General features: G+C 39.3%; 1 protein-coding gene across 1 annotated transcript in view; it reads left to right on the forward strand.

Annotated features, from left to right (window-relative positions):
• Positions 1 to 19,709, forward strand: part of ptprz1a (protein tyrosine phosphatase receptor type Z1a) — a 139,395-nt gene that overhangs the window by 53,431 nt on the left and 66,255 nt on the right. The window contains exons 3-5 of the mRNA XM_078256437.1: positions 3,410 to 3,589; positions 15,953 to 16,104; positions 17,225 to 17,320. Of these exons, the coding sequence (XP_078112563.1) occupies positions 3,410 to 3,589; positions 15,953 to 16,104; positions 17,225 to 17,320 (428 nt within the window). The remainder of the gene's footprint in view (positions 1 to 3,409; positions 3,590 to 15,952; positions 16,105 to 17,224; positions 17,321 to 19,709) is intronic.

Below are 19,709 nucleotides of genomic sequence, written 5' to 3' on the forward strand. Positions count from 1 at the left end.
GTAATAGGCTGACTTTGTAATTGTCTTAATGTGGCTGTTAAAATTCAGGTCTGAGTCCATGACTACACCAAGATTTCTGGCTTTGTCTGTTGTTTTTAACATTGTCGTTTGAAGCTGAGTGCTGACTTTTAATCGTTCCACTTTTGCTCCAAAAACAACCACCTCAGTTTTTTCGTTGTTTCATTTAAGAAAATTCTGGCACATCCAGTCGTTAATTTGTTCAATGCACTTAGTCAGTTGTTGTATTGGACTATAGTCCCCTGGTGATAAGGTTATATACATTTGTGTGTCATCCGCAAAACTATGGTAACTTATTTTATTGTTTTCCATAATTTGAGCCAGTGGAAGCATGTAGATGTTAAATAGAAGAGGCCCCAGAACGGAGCCTTGGGGAACTCCGCACGTCATATTTGTATGCTCAGATGTATAATTCCCTATATACACAAAGTAGTCCCTATTCTTTAAATAAGACTCAAACCACTTTAGTACTGAGCCAGAAATGCCAACCCAGTTTTCCAATCGGTCTAGTAATATGTCATGGTCGACCGTATCAAATGCAGCACTGAGATCAAGTAACACTAAGACTGAAATTTTGCCACTATCTGTGTTTAAGTGGATGTCATTAAAGACTGCTGTCTCAGTGCTGTGATGTGGTCGAAAACCCGACTGGAAGGCATCAAAACTGTTGTTTAGTGACAAGAAAAGGTTGAGTTGTTGAGAAACCGTTTTTTTCAATGATTTTACTCAAAAATGGAAGGTTTGATATTGGGTGGTGAAATTGGGTCATATTGGAATTTATTTTGCCTGGACACTTTGACAACACATACCCTGTACTCGATATGGAAGTACTGATTGATTGTTTTTCTGAATTTTGTCTTTGAAGAAGGTGGCAAAATCATTGCAGGCCTTGGTGGATAAAAGTTCAGATGCTACTGGTATTGGAGGGTTTGTTAACCTATCGACAGTAGCAAACAAAGCATGTGAATTATTATTGTTTTTGGTAATAATGTCCGAGAAGAAGGACCGCCTTGCATTCCTCAGTTCCAAATTATAAATGCGAAGTCTCTCTTTATAGGAGTTGTAGTGGACCTGGAGATTAGTTTTTCGCCACCTGCTTTTCGACACTCTCTTTTTTCTGTTCTTACCAGTATGGCGTTTCTCCATGGAGATTTTTTCTTATCAGAGTAAGTTTTTACCTTAATGGGAGCAATGGCATCAATAACATTTGTAATTTTACAATTGAAATTGTCTACACACGTGAATGAATGAATGTACTCCTCTGTGAGGGATGATTTGTTTTTGTGCTGTAACACTTTCCGTACTGTATTTATGCCATCCATCATGTCAGCGTGATCTTTGTGTTTGAAAGCAAAGAGGAAAACGGAAGCTTAACTCTTTCTTTTGAGCTGCAGTTGTTAGCAGAACGCTGCCGGCTGTATTCGAGAAACATCCGCTTGAACATTCAAAAATCTTGGACTTTGACCTCATGAGAGATGTGAGAAAACTGTGAGCTGATATTAAAGCCAGAGTGCAGCAGAACAGCTGCAGGTTATTAGCTTGTTAGCTCATAGAGCAGCACACCTGAAAGACCTCATTACATAATTAGTTAGAGAGAGAAGTCTGCACTTGATCAGTTTGTCCCTCTAATTAAAGGAGAATATCATCAACACCTGCACTCTTAGGCCCTGTTTACACGATGACGCTCGCGGGTGAAAACGAAAAAATATTTTATCGGATGTGCCTTTCGTTTATACGGCGACGGCGTTTTTGGGGCTTAAAAATGCAAAAAAGTGAAACCACCCTCCAGAGTGGAAATCTTAAAAACGCTCCACCGTAGCGTTACCATCTAAAGGATAAAAACGGGTAGTGCTCCCGTGGGTGCTGTGCTGTGGCTTATCACGGTCGACTGTGCCGGTCATCATCAGGCAAACATGCAACTCCACCTCCTCGTCTTTCCAGACAAGACATGTTTTGGTTTCGCGCTACTAAGGAGAGAAGTAGAAGGAAGGTTCTATGTAGGCGCACAGCCTTAGGCTATGTTTAGACAGAAGCGATCTGAAGAGAAAACGCAAAAGTGGCGTTACGTTCTCACTTTTTATTCCGCGTTTAGACGAGAGTTTTGGGTGGGGAAATCTGCGTGCATATGGTGACACAAAAGTGTGTGAAATTCGATGTAGTATACACACCAGGCGGCTAGGTGGTAGTGTGAAGCACTGCCACACAACACCACCAAGTCCGCACGCCTGCGTAGAACCTTCCTTCTACTTCTCTCTTTAGCAGTGCGAAACCAAAACATGGCAAAGCGAACAACAAAAGCTGACAATTTTGTCTGGACAGACGAGTTATTGCTCCAAACAACCTTAGATTACAAAGGCACAACAGGGCTGACACAACTGGGAGTCCTGCCAGTCAAAATATATAGACATATGGACCGAATTTCTTCAGCGGTCTACTGTACCTGGAGGGACCTCATATCCACACAAGAAAGTCGCTATCTGTAAAAGTCAGATATCATCAAAGCTGTAAGCCATCCGGACCAAGTATAGGCAGGCTGTGGATACCCAACGGCGGAGTGGCCATGGGCGAGTAATCACTCTATATTTTGATTTCTGTAATGAAATATAGGGTGGGTCGCCAGCCACCACAACAATAGAGGCTGGTGTTGAAACATCAGAAGTGAACGCCGACTTTTGCGTTTTTACCCTTTAGACGGGAACGCGACAGTGGAGCGTTTTTAAGATTTCCACTCTGGAGGGTGGTTTCACTTTTTGCGTTTTTAAGCCCCAAAAACGCCATTGCCGTCTAAACGAAAGGCATATCGGATCAAATATTTTGTTGTTTTCACCCGCGAGCATTGTTGCGTAAACACGGCCTTAAATGCCTGTACACGTAATATATTTATAGTTTAGTGTTGGCCATCATCCTTTTACAGCCACCAAAAATATGCTTTTACAGTGAAAATAAAAATCGTAGTCATAATTAAGATTTTTTAATTTTACAAACTCCAACACAAAACTTTATTTAGATGCTTTAATTTTTAAATTTCAACATAATACCCAATAACAGAGAGTCAGATAGTGTTGTGGGCGGGACATTAAGTCAGACACAGAGCTGTAGCCGAGCCAAAGCAGACCACTTTTTAATTCATTAACTTTATCGGTTATCAGGCAAATAAAACGGCGATACACATAATCTGCAAACTGCCAAAAAACGGCCCGATAGTCGACCAGAGCCAATAATCGTCCAGAGCCGATAATAGTCTATCCCTAGTAAATATATATTGAACCTTTGTCTCCTAGGTGTTTGTCCGTGGGTGTGTTTTTCTTTAGAAGCTTACCGTAAAATCTTCTGATGTTGGACGGTACGATACCAGCTTAATCTGAACCCTTGTTTCTGTCTAACCTTTCAGGAACTTTAAATCAAAACAACTGGGCCAAGAAGTTTCCATCCTGCAGCAACGCCAAGCAGTCTCCGATCAACATCGAGGAGAACCTGGCTCAGGTCAAGCTGCAGTACCAGAAACTGAGGTTTGACGGCTGGGAGAGCCTGACGAGCGACATGACGACCATCAAGAACGATGGCAAGACGGGTAAGAACTAGAGCTGCGTGATACGAGGACAAATATCTAATTGCGATTATTTTTGACTGATATTGCGATTGCGATATGATTCACGATATTGGAGGGAATCATTCTCATTTTCATTGAATATTATTAAAATTAAAAGAACTTAAAATGATGACTTTCTTTTTTTCATTTTTGCGAGGATCTGTAACAAACAAAGATTTTTTTCTGTGTAGGCCGGGATGTCTCCGCAGCACCACAATACTTAAAGTGCTCATATTATGCTTTTTGGCTTTTTCCCTTTCCTTTATTGTGTTGTATATCTTTTTGTGAACGTAATAGGTTTACAAAGTGAAAAAGCCCAAAGTCCACCCCAAAGGGACTTACCATCTCCAACAGAAAACACTGTTCACAAACTGCTCCAAACAGCTCTATTGTAGTCCAGCCTTTACTTCAGAGACAAACGTGGTCACTTTGGAACACACGTTATAATGCTCGCCTAGCTGCTACACTGTAAATCGTACAATTTAAAATTTAAAAAAAACCTTACATTATTTTACAGGAAAATTCTTTTTTTAAATACAGAAATTTCCTGTAAATATTTTCTGTATTTTTACAGTCTAAATATTGTAGAATTAAAACAAATTCTTGTTATAAAACATTTCTAGAATGTTAAACAAATGTATAAATCTTTATCAAAACTAAGAAATATTGCAGAAATACCTTAAAATTACATAATTTAAATGAAAACTGCTGTTTTCATATGGTTTTCTTTGGTAAATTCACAAGGTTATTCAATCCATCCACAAGAACTCCCTGTTAAAGTACAGATTTCTGGATGTAAAACACACAGAAATCGTGTAAAATGACTTTAAAATACCCTCCTTTAGGCGTTTACTTTATGATTATCCAATCTATTTACGGTAAATTCCTGTTTAATACTGTGTTTAATACTGCTCTTTAAAAAAGAGAAGATAATGGGATAATACCTTCCAGAAATATTGTAATAATAGTCAGTACTTTATATAAACAATATTTGAGAGTATTTACAAGCAACTCTCCAATATATCTACATACTTTTACCATTAATGTATGTTGTTTACTTTAAATAAACATTCATTTATAGTTATAAAAGGCAACTCTCCAATATATTTACATACTTTTACCATTAATGTACGTTGTTTACTTTAAATAAACATTCATTTATAGTTATAAAAGGCAACTCTCCAATATATTTACATACATTTACCATTAATATATGAGGTTTACTTTATATAAACATTATTTTTTTAGTTATAAAAAGCAAATATCCAATATATACACATAGTTTTACCATTATTGTATGGGTGTTCACTTTATATAAACATTATTTGACAGTAATAACAAGCAACTATCCAATATAATAATATAACAATATAATATATATCTACAGACTGTACCTCATTGTTGTATGGGGTTTTACTTTATATAAACTGTTCTTTATAGTAATTATAAGCAACTATCCAATATATACATAATTTTACTATTAATATATGATGTTACTTTATATAAACATTGTTTTATAATAATTTAAAAGCAACTCTCCAATATATCTACATGCCTTTACTATTAATATATGAGGTTACTTTATATAAACATTGTTTTATAGTAATTTAAAAGCAACTATCTGGTATATCCACAGACTTTTCCTCATTGAAGTAGGGGGTTTACTTTAAATAAACATTTTTTTGACAGTAATAACAAGCAACTCTCCATTATATGCACATACATGTTTATTTTATATAAACTTTATTTGACAGTAATAACAAGCAACACCAATATATCTACAGATTTTTCTTATAAGTGCATGGGATTTACTTCATAAACATTATTTGACAGTAATTACTATTAATATCCAATATATCTTCACAACTTCCTCATTAGTAAATGGGGTTTTGAATGTACAAAAACCAAAAGGGCTATGTAAAAGTGCATTTGCATCAACTACTTTTACACGCAATAAATATATACATTTTTCTGCTGACATTTTACAGCATTGTCCAATCCATTCACTGCAGATCCCTATTTGAGATGTATGATATTTTAAGATGTATCATAACCAGAAAGTATCATAAAATGAACATTTACTGCTTGTTTTACAAAGAAATGCACTATTTAAACAGTGCTATCCTTAAAGTGCACAAATGAATAAACTTATGGGAGCAAAAACTGTCTGGTACATTGGTACATTGCATTATAGAAAAAGGGGAACTATGGGCAATTTGGGAATTCATACAAGTGTGTTCAAAATGTCAGTGAACTTGAAAAACTCACATTTGTGATGTCATCTGATATAATGTCTGGAGCTTTTCCAAAAACAATAAATTGAGAAAGATTTTATAGATGACACTGAGAACACCCAGGGGGATGTTCGGAGGTAACGGGTAGGTGTTTCAGAAATGAAACGCTAACATAGAATAAACCTCATTTGGGTTTTTTTATATTCTCATACCTGCAAACTCAGAGGGGCTGAAAAAGGTGACACATTTTACAAAATCTTAATAAATAGCTTACAGTAGCTTAGTGTTACACCTTTTCCTGGGATGTATCCAGAGCTAACCCCCGTCCCTCCACTCAGCAGCCTGAAAACCAGACAGGACACCTTTTGGTGCTTTTGAGGAGCTGCTGCATTTATTTGTTCTCAAACTGCAGAATCTAGCTGCTGTACAATCACTTCATATCTTCACCACTAAACGTTAACTCTCCTCTGCTCCGACTGCTCTCTCTTTCTCGTCCGCTCACACCACATCTTCCGTCACTTTCTCTCTCTCTTCAGCATCTGTCCTACTGACGTGGTAGATGCGCTGGCGCGAATATCCAAAACTTTTATTGAAAACTGTCGCAAATTTGCATCGCTGCCGGTGTGAATAGTTTTGATGTGAAATATTCACAGGCGATTATTTTGCATATTGGCGCCGCTTATTCTTCACGCCCCCGGTGTGTAACTGTCTTAAGTCACACATGTGTAAGTCACAAGTCTTAACCTTCACCGTCTTGAACAAGTCCCAAGTCACTGTGTTTAGACTCAAGTAAGGCTGTACCAACAAAAAGGGGTGTAACCTCTCGGTTGTTGTTTTTTTTGTTTACAAGCACAGACCAGGTAAAGCAGCCGTTAACAATGCAGGGGCCCGTTTCAGGAAGGAGGTTTAATTGAGTTGATTTACACTGAGATGGAAAACTTTCAGGCAGCATGAATGGAGCCATGATACTACGATTTACCATGGTAACAACCACAAACAAACTGGTGGGCGCAAATACTCATGCACACATACAGCGAGTTTGAAAATGTATTTAGTTAAAAAAGCAACACAGCGGCTGCTGTTGGCTCTTACTGGTTTGTGTCCAGGGAACACTACAAAAACGTTTAAAAAATGTTTCAGAGTGAGTCACACTCTTCTGACTAATATGCTCTGCATCACCAATGTTGTTAAGAAAACTGCCGTTTGCAAAAAAAATGTAATGTGACACAAATAATGTGCTGGGATGTAGAGCATGTCCACGATGGGTGACGTTAGTGATATGAGGACGGATAAGGTTAGGTAGGCTACATAACTGATAGACTGGGAAGAAAAACGATACCGCTCAACTAGGAAGTTATCTAAAAATTAAAATGTCTCCAGACGTATGTTTAACTCCCTGCGAAGTAATACAGCTTCTTCATCAACGGGATCGTCGACAAAAGGAAATGCCATGTTCGAGAAAAAAACGTTTCATAGTCTGCCTAACATGGTTAATAAACCAACCCTGTTTACAAACTGCGCTAAAATGCGCCTGATTAAGACTGATAAATGAATGATGAAATGAAAGAGCGCTGTGTCAGAGGGAGGAGACTGAAAGAAGAAAACCTGCTCCCGACCAGGTTAGGTTCACAGAGTCTGAGGTTAAGTTACCTCTCTTTCTGAAACGGAAAACCCAGAATTACCCTCATCTCAGGGTTAACAAACTCAGAGTTTTCACTAAACCTGCTTTCTGAAATGGACCCCAGATGTCATTCGGTACCTCCTTCAGCTGTATGTGGGTTTGTGAACTCCTTTGCTGCCTCCTTCTTAGCCTCTGTTGGGCTCCCTCTTGCTCTGGGCTATCCTTTTCTCAGCCATCTGATGCAAGAGTCTTCAACTTCACCCAGGCTATTCAGACCGTAAAGCAGGTTCTCAGGCTGGCTGTGGGAGAGCTGTCTGGTCTGTTGACCCTTGTCAAACTGATCACAGAATGAGAGCCATAACATGGGTGAGAAAGATGTGGTAAGGTACAGATGATAACGTGTGATACTGTATGGTGAGCATCTTTACTTGATCTTCTTATCTTGGTATCCTCCGTTCTTCCATCTTGCCTAAACAGGGATTAAAGAATTAGGGTGAGATTTGAAAATTACTGTAACAGTACTATACATAGATTTATTTGTGGAGGCTTCCCAGCATTGACCACCAGGTTTTTATTTATTTAGATTTACAGCAAAAATGAAACTTAAAATACATATTTAATTACAGACTGAGTGCAATTGTCTGGAGGGAGAAACACTTATAAATAGAGCAGGTAGCCAATATCTTATTTCTGAGTTTGTTCAATTCCCTGTCCATTTATTTTCATGTGGAAAGCGAGAATGGAAATATTAAGATGTTGTGGTCCACAAAGCAGACTCTCCGTTTAATGTCATGTTGTAACTTGTTACACTTGTAAATCTTAAATGAAGCAGGGGTAAATTGTTAATTACAACGTGTGGTTCACTGTTCACAAAGTAGAACCAACGTAAAGTTAGTCAGCTGAGATAGCTTATTGAAAATTGAGGCATAACCTGGTAACGTTAAACGGCGGTTTACCGGTTATAAACAGTGATGTTAACTACATAGCGTTAGGACTGAGCGTTATAAAGTTTCCTCAATTACTAGTATTAGTACCCAGCTAATCAAGCTGACCTGCTAAACTGTCTACTACTAACCTTACGTTACTAAGTTAACTGCCACCTGCCTTTGTCAGGTCCGTGTTTGCACGAGGAAATAGGAACATTAAACATGGAACGTTGAGGTTACTAAATAACGTTAGCGTTAGTCAACTGACAAATATAATGTAGCTAGCTAGTTAACAGTTATATATTTAGCTAGCTAGCTAACATTATGATTGGTGCATGGTTCACATTCAAGGCTAAAGTTACATAAGGACAGTCTTAATGTAGGCACATAAACGGCAAATGCTAACGTAAACGGGTATGGCTGGTCCTACCTTTCTCAGTACCTCTGTTAACCCCTGTTCAAATAACTGCAAAGCTAAATACAAGTCCTACTCTGGACATGATGATGTTTGACAGCGATTAAAACACTAACACACAGTATGTATGAGACCACATTGAATAAGCTAAAATGGACCCTACATTATACCAATATTTACCCTCTGAAGAGTCTCTGATGCATATATTGGATAGTTAATTGTAAATATTGTCAAATGTTTTTACAAAGTAAACATACGGTACATTAATGGGATAAGTCTGTAGATATATTGAATAGTTGCTTTTTAACACTACAATATTGTTTATATAAAGTAAATCCTTATACATTTACGGGGAAAAGCCTGTAGACATATTGAAGAGTTGATTGTAATTACTGATAAATAATGTTTATATAAAGTAATGACTATAAAATAATGGTTCTGCAAGTTATTATCACATGTTTTTTGTACAGTAGAAAACCAGTATTAAACAGGAATTTACTGTAAATTGATTGGATAATCATGTAAAATAAATGCCTAAAGCTTTTAAGATACTATTAATGGGCTGTCAAATAGGGTCATTTTACATGATTTTTGTGTGTTTTACATCCAGAAATCTGTACTTTAACAGGGAGTTCTTGTGGATGGATTGAATAATCTTGTGAATTTACCAAAGAAAACCGTATGAAAACAGCAGTTTTCATTTAAATTCTGTAATTTTAAAGGTATTTTGCAATATTTTTCAGTGTTTGTACAGATTTATACATTTGTTTAACATTCTAAATATGTTTTTTGATTACAATTATTCTGTGTTCTACAGTAGTTGGACTGTGAAAATACAGAAAATGTACAGTAGATATCTGTATTTTAAAAAGAAATTCTTTGTAGAATAACATAAGGTGTTTGGCAACTTTTGCTGCCAGACTTTTTACCGTTTTTTCACGATTGTTTTTTAATGTTTCTTTACATAAAATTTAAGGTTTAACTGTAAAAAACCAGAAAGATGCCTCCATTTTACACACCGTAAAAGTATGTTGTTTTTTTTTGTCTTTTTACATAAAATTCAATGTAATTTAACTTTCAAGACCATTAAGCAATGTAATTATCCTGTTAAACAACTATATTATCTCATTATATCAATTTACAGACTAAAACCTTAATTTAATGTTTTTTTTTAAATAAAACAATGTTTATGTATTTTTATGGCATTAACACTTAATGTAGAAAAAACGGAAAAAATCTGTAAAATTATACAGTGAATTCCAGTGAACTAACTTTTTTTTTTTTTTTTACAGTGTAGCGTGGCACGCCCTCATACTCTGCTTCTGACTGGCTAGTAGTCCTTACCTAGGTACTGTCAGGGCACGCCCTCATACTCTGCTTCTGACTGGCTAGTAGTCCTTACCTAGGTACTGTCAGGGCACGCCCTCATACTCTGCTTCTGACTGGCTAGTAGTCCTTACCTAGGTACTGTCAGGGCACGCCCTCATACTCTGCTTCTGACTGGCTAGTAGTCCTTACCTAGGTACTGTCAGGGCACGCCCTCATACTCTGCTTCTGACTGGCTAGTAGTCCTTACCTAGGTACTGCACATGTGGGACTCCCAACAAAGATGGAACAGAAGTGAGAGGTCTCACTCTGTAGCTAAAACAGAGAGCTCAACACACAGGGTGAAAAGAGGAGCTGCAGCAATGTGCAGTACGACAAAAATATGGTGTTTTTTGAAAATTAAACCATGTAAACCTATTCTGATACAACCTCTAAATGCAATTATGAACCTGAAAATGAGCATACTGTAATATGAGCTCTTTAAAAAAAAAAAAAGGAACAAAATCTGCGGAATTCTGCGTCTGCAGATTCTGCCTTGCCCTGATCATAAGATATTCATTTTAGCATGATTTACTCCTACTAATTGATAAATTAAGTGAAAGTCATATTTAAAAAATTACTTTCCAATTCGTCCTACTGCCACGCAGCCTAGAATCAGTCTTTGAGTTAGAATAAGTGTTATGATATTGAAGCATCTACAGCCTTTTCCAAAGCAGTTTTTTATTAAGTGACTATGTCAGCTTTAAAGTTGTTTCCTTATTTCCTTCCTCCCTCTTTCGTCTCTCCTTCCCTCCCGTCTTAAAGTGCCGACCTTCTTTAATTCTCATGACCGTTTCTCCCAGACAGATAATGAGCTATGGGGCCTTTTCTTTTCTTCATCCAGTGGTGTCCTATTGTAAAGGATACAGTTACCAGTTTGTCATTTGACAGGATTGAGAGGCTTTTATACATTTCCTCTCTCTAAGTGGTGTGACACACAATAACGTACAGTGTGCTTTCAAGGTGATTGTTAAGTGAAATTGTAGACAAGAAGAATCCCGCCTCGCCTTTCCAGACGCTCCAAACAGACGAGTCCAGTGCTTCTTAGCAACAGGACTCTCAGCGAAATAAGAAGCACTCTGTTGTAGTTGTTGTTCAGCCGCCAGCTGCACCAAAGGCTTTCATTAACGGAGATGTTTGGTGAACAAGCTGAGCACGATTCAGGCCGACAGCACTTAAACCTGTTTTTATCAACCCACAAATGGGCCCAGAGAAGGTTCAAGGCACAGACTGCAAACCAGTTCAGAAGAAAAAAGAAAGAAAGTTCCTCTACACACTTGACACCTCTGCATTGGTTTATTTGGTCGGTTGATGTTTCGGACCTTCCTCAAGACACGTAATAGTAAAGTGATACAGTGCTTAAATTCAATGCATGATTACCAGTGTTGGAATTTAACTAAGTACATTTACTCCAGTACTGTACTTAAGTACAAATGTTGAGGTACTTGTACTTTACTTTTCATGCCACTTTCTACTTCTACTCCGCTACATTTCAGAGAGAAATATTGTACTTTTTATGTCACTACATTAATCTGACAGCTTAAAGGTACATTGTGTAGGAATTTCTCCCATTAGCGGTGAAATTGTATTTTGCATTCAAACGAATAGTGCTCTCTAGCGCCTCGCTTTTTCAAATGTGTGTTGCAACTACGGTAGCCGTTATGTACCAAGAAGATATTCATCGAGTTTTCTTTCGGGTGATGAGGTTCGTTATTTCAAACAAACTGCAAACTGCATTGAATCATTAGTGTGAGCATGTATAAGTAATTACCCTTGTAATTTAGACCGTAACATTGACTTACCTGTCGAGAAGAAAGCCGGCAACTTCAGCGTCCCTTTGAAAGTCTTTCTCCTTCATTAGCTCTTTCCACCTGGGAAAGGCTATCCCGATGTTTACCCTCGTGTTTTGAATTCGCCGGTCACATTGCCTTTTTATTTCTTAGGACGTGCCATTTCTGTGTCTGTAGCTTTAAATGCTATTGAGGAGGAGAGGGGGGGCAAGGTGGAGGGTGGGGGTGTGGCCTTGACCAACTGCCATGCTTTGCTTGTTTGCAAGCCATGATGTCTCTCTCTTTCTCATGGGCCGGCCAAATTTTCTTGGCGGGCAAAGCAGAGAAAGGGGAGGTAACATTTCCCCTTATGACGTCATAAAGGGAAGATTCCAGATCGGCCCATCTGAGCTTTCATTTTCTTTTTGATTTACACCTATTGCCATTTCTAGCCACTGGGGGACCATAGGCAGGCTGGGGGAACTAACATTAATGTTAAAAAACCTCAAAGAGAAATTTTCACAACATGGGACCTTTAAAACACCAAAACCGCTCTGATGAAAACAAAACTCAATGGTACAAACATAAGACATAACTCGGGTATATAATACACAACTGCCCTTCTCTTGACTTCCCAAAAAAAAACACACACCCTTTTCACTTGTTTCTTTGTATCTTTCAACAAACATGTAAAATGCATCAGTGGAATCCAAGGCTAGTCTAACTTTTAAACCACTGTAACCATGTAAACATAGTCTATTTTAAATATTTTCCTCTTATTTCTCCGTATATTTCAATAAACATGCAAACTGCCATCCATGCCCACTCTTCCAAAGCTCCGGGGCTCTCAGGGCTTTACTCTGCCACATAATGAAGATTTCAATTTTAGTAGAGGAGGCGATGGTTGGAGCGTATGGATCTGTTCATGCCTTTTGATACAGGGCAAACAAACTTTTCAACAGGAATGAATCAGCGACAAGTTGGGTCAATATTTGCCCTTCCTCGTTGGGAAATTAGATTTTAGACAGGGTTAAAAGAAAAGAATAAGAGAACATATGACACACACACCGACCGCAGACAACAAAGAGGACATGAATGAGGCCAAACACATTCAGATCAAAGTGGTGGAATGAATTCCAACCTAAAAGCAAACAAGAGTCCATAAAGTATCCAGAATTTTCCCTGGATCGATGTTTCTGCAAAACTGAATTTCTTCAGCGCGCTCACATGAAAAATATATTATCTGTGCAAGACAATAGTCTCGTGCTGGTTCTATTATGAAGGTGGTGGGCTGAGATGTACATTATAGTTCAGAAGATGAAAGGACTGAGAAATGCTCCACCTTTTATTAGACCATCAAAGAAGGTTTCGACCCTCGAGGCAATCTTTTGTCCGGGCAAACAAAGTCCGACCTGAAGAAGATCCCCTTGTTGATGAAATCATTGTTTGATGGTGTTAGCGGAGCATTGTGTGGTGTGCGAGCTCTCATCTTTTGATCTTCTGTACGTTTGTAATCCATTATTTTGAGTGAGAGGTCAGTCTGTGTTCCCTTCAATGCTTTAAAAACTGAAGACAGACTTGATCTCAGTGGTAAAGTTTGTTCGCACGTGATGATTTAATCCCTCCTGTTGTTCTCGGCTCAAATTTGACCCATTTTTTTTTTTAAACTTTCCAATTCAGAAATTTGGTAGCCTGGGAAAACCTACACAAACTTCCGGCAAATTTGAGATTTTCTCTGCAAGTCCGTCTGGCCGAGAGCCCATTCCAGCCCATTTCCAATTTTTCCAAATCGAGGCACCAACACAACCGTTGAGGCGGGCTTTACACGATGACGATAGCGCAGCGACGGAAAGGAGCTTTTTGTTTACGTTCAACATGATGGCCACCGAAGCGCAGCAACCCGTTGCTCCGCTGTCGCTGCTTCGTCACCCGGATCGTTGGTCTGATTGGTTGAAGGACTATCCAATTGTGCCCAGAGGCATTTGAGCGGCGTTTGTTGGTGACGCCCCTTTGGAAATGGGCTGTGAATGAACCTTGCCCAGACCCACTCTGTTACAACTGAGAAGGGTCTGGTGTCTACCAGGCTAGAAATTTGGGTTTCTTTTAACCAAATTGTCCAAAAAAATAACGTGGATGGTTCCATACAATGCTCGTCACAAGTAACATAAATGATCAGTTCCATATTTTTATTGAATTTGGGTGTTTTTTTTCAATTTCATAGCATTTGAAAAAAAGGAAGAACGGTGAAAAAAGTGACGAAAAATGTGACAAAAACCTCGAAAAAAAGTGATAAAATTGTCAGGAAAAGTAACAAAAGTGTTGAAAAAGATGACCAAAAAGTTTTAATTTTACATTTGTCCAAGGAAAAAAAAAAGTTGCATGGTTGCCGGAAAGACAACACAAGGGTTAAACTAATCGTTTAGTTGTCAACTATTTAATTAATCACCAACTACTTTGCTAATCGATCAACTGGTTTGAGTAATTTTTTTAAATTCTGTGATTCCAGCTTCTTAAATGTGAATATTTTCTAGTTTCTTCTTTCCTCTGTGACAATAAACTGAACATCTCAATAACTTTGAGTTGTGGACAAAACAAGACATTTGAGGACATCATCTTGGGCTTTAGGAAACACTGATCCACATTTGTCACCCTTTTCTGACATTTTATAAACCAAACAAATAATCGATTAATTGAGAAAATAATCGAAAGATTAATCAACAATGAAAATAATCGTTAGTTGCAGCTAGCCCTAAAACAAACAAGAAGAGCACAAGGAGAGTGCAGACCTCCGCTAAGGCCATGATGAAACGTGAAAACCAAATTATTTGTCTTTCCACCTGGTAATACAACACATTCTCACTCCCTCCCAACTCGTCAACATATTGATGCTCGGTCAGGACCCCTTGGCGTTCAACGCGCAGGGTCAAAACACTTAGTCAGAGATAGGAAAAGATTGTGGGTGGGGTTAAAAAAAATTACATTAAGGTGACACATCTCGGCACAAACCCCGGTCTCCTGGCTGAAAGTCCTGTGTTGTTTGACCCATCCATCACCCAAAAGATTTTCGGTCTTTCATACTACTTGCTATTGTTGTCGCTCTTCACACTACGTCATCTTACAGCACCGCTGTCGAGCTGCTGCTCTGCCCGGTGTGTCCCATACAGACGCTATAGGGTGCATCAGTATCTGACGCTGAAAGCCACTGACCAATCGTCACTATGTAGACGAGCTGGGAGTAAGAATGGCTTGTGTAATACAGATCCACTCCTAACGTTTCCGGCTTTTTCCTTGGCCCTGGCTCCACCCTTCCACCAAGTTTCCTGGTAATTTGGCCAGTAGTCTTTCTGTAATCCTGCTGACAGTCAAACAAATTAACCACAAAACCTCCTTTGGAGAGGTAATAAAATACAGCACTTTCAGTGTCACACGTTTATTTGCTCTCTTTTTGTCACAATTATCGCACCGTTGTGACGAAAAGAGAGCTGAGCCAGAAGGCAAAGCTCTCAATCTACCGGTCAGTTTTTGTTCCTACCCTCACCTTTGGTCATGAAGGCTGGGTCATGACCGAAAGAACGAGATCCAGGGTACAAGCGGCCAAAATGGGTTTCCTCAGGAGGGTAGCTGGCGTCTCCCTTAGAGATAGGGTGAGAAGCTCAGTTATCCGTGAGGAGCTCGGAGTAGAGCCGCTGCTCCTTTGCGTCGAAAGGAGCCAGTTGAGGTGGTTCTGGCATCTGGTAAGGATGCCCCCTGGGCGCCTCCCTGAGGAGGTGTTCCAGGCACGTCCAGCTGGGAGGAGGCCTCGGGGGAGACCCAGGACTAGGTGGAGGGATTATATCTCTAACCTGGCCTGGGAACGCCTCGGGATCCCCCAGTCGGAGCTGGTTAATGTGGCCCGGGAAAGGGAAGTTTGGGGTCCCCTGCTGGAGCTGCTACCCCCGCGACCCGACCCCGGATAAGCGGATGAAGATGGATGGATGGATGGACGTTTATTTGCTCTTGTGATTTCTGTTTTCAGTGGCGATCAATGTGGATGGAGAGTTCTACGTCAGCGGAGGAGGTCTCAGGTCAAAGTTTAAAGTCGGACGTGTCACCTTCCACTGGGGGCGCTGCAACGCCTCCTCAGATGGCTCCGAACACAGTCTGGATGGAGTCAAATACCCCCTGGAGGTAGACCACTTTTGTGACAAATAACAAGCTCAGGAATATCCCTGAATGTTTAATGTTATGTACAGCCTGAGTCCATTCAGTCGGTTTATGCAGACATGAATAAACATTTTTCCTTAGTTAAACTAGATTTACTGGCTGCCTACAATAGCAGCTGCTTTAGAAAAAGTTTGCAGAGGCCCATGCATTTTTTTCTTAGTATTATTAACTGGCAGAACGCATTTAACACAAACAATTTATGTGATAGGTATATGCAGAGGTGGAAAGAGTACAAAAATAAAGGAGGTCATTTAAAATGAACTCAGAGTAAAAGTTACTTAGTTACTTTTTAACAGTGGGAGGAAGCTACAGTAAAAAAAAAGCTACAATAATGTTGGAAAATATCAATAAAAAGGTCAAAGAAAGGAACAACTGTCAGAAAAAGGGACAAAAAGTCCAAGAAAAGATTTCTCCAGTCTCGATTTGACTTTGTTGACAGATACTTTGCCAAAGCAACCTTTTTTATTTCCATTTTTTTTTTTACTCAGAAACGGATGAGATTTAAAATGTAGAAAAGTACAATACTATAAACAAAACATACTTAAGTAAAAGTCAGTACAGATTTTTCAAAACTACTTAGTAAACATACGCAAAAAAAAGTAATTAATTGTAATTAGTTACTTTCCACCTCTGGGTATATGTTCTTTTCAACTAAAACAATGATTACGACAATGTCTAAGTTGAAAGATGTTATTATCACACCAAACACTGGTTAGTGGTCTTTTCTTTGCTTTTATTACACCTGATTTTCTAAAAGATGTGGTGCTCTTCCTCTGAAGCCTCACTGGACTTAACATAATTCCATTATAAATTACATGTCATTTAGCTGACGCTTATATCCAAAGCGACTTACAATTGCCATATATGTCAGAGGCTCAGGGCTGATGTGTCACAGTGGGAATCAAATCCAGAATCCATGTATCATATCCACTGTTGTTATTACACACAGTCCAGCTACCAATCCACAGTCCGTACTTCGGTCTGTACAGGGACTTGAACCAACGACGCTCTGGATTCCAACCCAACTCCCTATGGACTGAGCTACTGCCACACCTTACCGCCATTTCTCTGTTTTCTCCCACAGATGCAGATCTACTGTTATGAGGCGCATCGCTTTGACTCTTTGGACGAAACCATCAAGGCCGGAGGCAGAATCACAGCGCTTGCCGTGCTGTTCGAGGTGTGAATAAGATTGATAAGGCTTTATCTCAGCAACGTACATCTATGGACCTTTTTCACAGCAAACATTTTTTGACTTGTCATAGTAGGAAAAGCACAGCTGAAATTGATAACCTTAACGATGGCTCAATTCCATCAAGTGTCCCAGGAAGCTATTTCAGTGAGTCAGCATGCACAATACCAGGGCCTCTCCTAAGTGGAATGCAGCCATCATTAATGGTTTTGAATACACCTGTGCTTTTCCTACTATGACATGTCAACATGTCTGCCGTGAAAAAGGTCTATGGACACAGACTAGCTTTACTTTAACTCAGGGTTTACAATACATGCATACAATACAATACAAGTCCTGTGAACAGCCTAAAGTTTGTTAAATTTTGTTTAAATGCTTATCAGTTGTTTTTTTTTTAAACATTTTTGATTTTGTCCTGAAAAGTCAGAATTAACCCTGCTGGTGTGGTGTGGGCTTACAGTGGTTAGCTCCAGGCTAATGGTTTGAAACTTTAACCATTATTTGAATAGCACTATTCTTGTACATAACTTGGGTGGGTGCTTATTTCACAAAAATGTCTGATTTAACCAGCCAGATCTGAAATCCAAAAGAAAAGTTGGCAGCTTTAAAACACAGATGGTTCTATGGGTGACTTTGTGTTGGAGAAAGATGGAAAAAGTCAGACTGAGGGAATGAATCAAAGTCTTTCCGTGGTATCAGCAGTATGCTGCAGTAATACCTCAGTGAGTGTTCGATTCACATCTTGGCTGAGGATCATTGCCGAGCTCTCGTCTGTGTTTTCGTGTTCGCTGCCAGAGTTCGTAGTGAGCATCACATGCATATCTTCCCTTTGTTTTGCTTTGTGCACTTGCGTTGCCTCCGGCCGGGTTGGTGTGTTCGAACTGACAGAGGCCGTGTTGGAACGAAACTCCGAAAAAAACTTCTGATGTGAAGCTGCAGGCTCTGTGTGCATGTTTTTGGGTGGAGAGCAGGGTGGGGAAACTACAAAACCGCACAAAAGAGCTAATAAATCTTGTGTTTGCGCCCTGCCAACCGAGTTCAAAGTTTTGAACTCTCCGAAATTTGTTGAGGGGAGTCTGTTGGTTTAGTTTGGGAAGGTGAAAGTCCTGGGTTTGAATCTGGCCTCATCGTATGGTCTTCTGTACTTTCTCTCTCCTTTGGCAAATAAATATCACAAACTATCTGAAAAGTTGTACCAAATCCTCCCACGTTTGTTTAGCTGAACACCCATACAGAAACCACATTCCTTAAACTTTTACCTCTCAATAATATTTATGTGTAGACTGAAGATGGAGTGTTGATGGATTTCTGCGCTGATTTCCTGTCAGACTGGTTTAGGTGATGAACCCACGTTTTTGGATCTGACATCAAAGCCTGTTGCCGTTCCCATAAAAGCTTCACTTCCAGCCTGTCATAGAGCCTGAATAAATACTTACAACTGCAGCTTCATCTTACTCAGTGGTTCCATGTAACCAGGGGAACTTGTGTGGTTGCAGTTGCCAGGAAGTAGGTAGAAAGATGATCAACTAATCACAATCAATATCCACATATCGAGTCAGCTGCAGCGCAAGTCTCGCCAAAATGCAACCTAGGGTCTTGTTGTGAATGTACCCGAGTCAAACTTTCGTTTAAAAGCATATTTAGGACAGTCAAAAATAGGCGATCTCCGAATCCGAATGAACGGACTCCATAGGAGGAAATGTCATTCTTATATGAGGCTCCTTTTTCAACTACAAAGTCAATATTGTGTTTCACTAACGACAAAACAACGAATTATCCATGCATTTATATGGAACTAAGCTTTAGGAGCTTTCCATCTTTACTCTCCTCCCTCGACAGACGGCGACCGGAAGAACAACAGCTACAGTGAGTTGTTAAAACCTCTCTTTTTAGTAAACTCTGGGTACACAAACAGTGTTGTCAATGCTTTGGTTAAGGTGTAGAGCCCCTGGTGATACTTGGAGCAAAGTCTCATGTTGTGTCGAGCCTTCATAGTGTTTTATAAATAGCTATTTTGAGGCTAGCATAAAAGTGCCCCAAGCACTCCCAATCAAAAGGCCATTTGACCGAAAAACGAAAATAGGGTAAATCTTAAAAGTGGCAATTCCGTCCTAAATATGCTTTTAAACGAAAGTTTGACTCGGGTACATTCATAAAAAGACCCTAGGTTGCATTTTGGCGAGACTTACGCTTTGAAGTTGCGATTGGGCATAACAAAATCTAGTTAGCAATACAATGGTGGAAAGTAACTGAGGCCATGATCACACTTGGCGTCTTTTTTGACAAGGAAAAATTGAAAAGGGCGCTTTTGTAGAAAAAAAAAAAAGAAGCCGACTGCATCTTTTGTTACTATAACAACAGCTACTACAGTATCCTA

The sequence above is a fragment of the Sander vitreus genome, chromosome 8 (assembly GCF_031162955.1).
Source record: "Sander vitreus isolate 19-12246 chromosome 8, sanVit1, whole genome shotgun sequence".
Taxonomy (NCBI): Eukaryota; Metazoa; Chordata; class Actinopteri; order Perciformes; family Percidae; genus Sander; species Sander vitreus.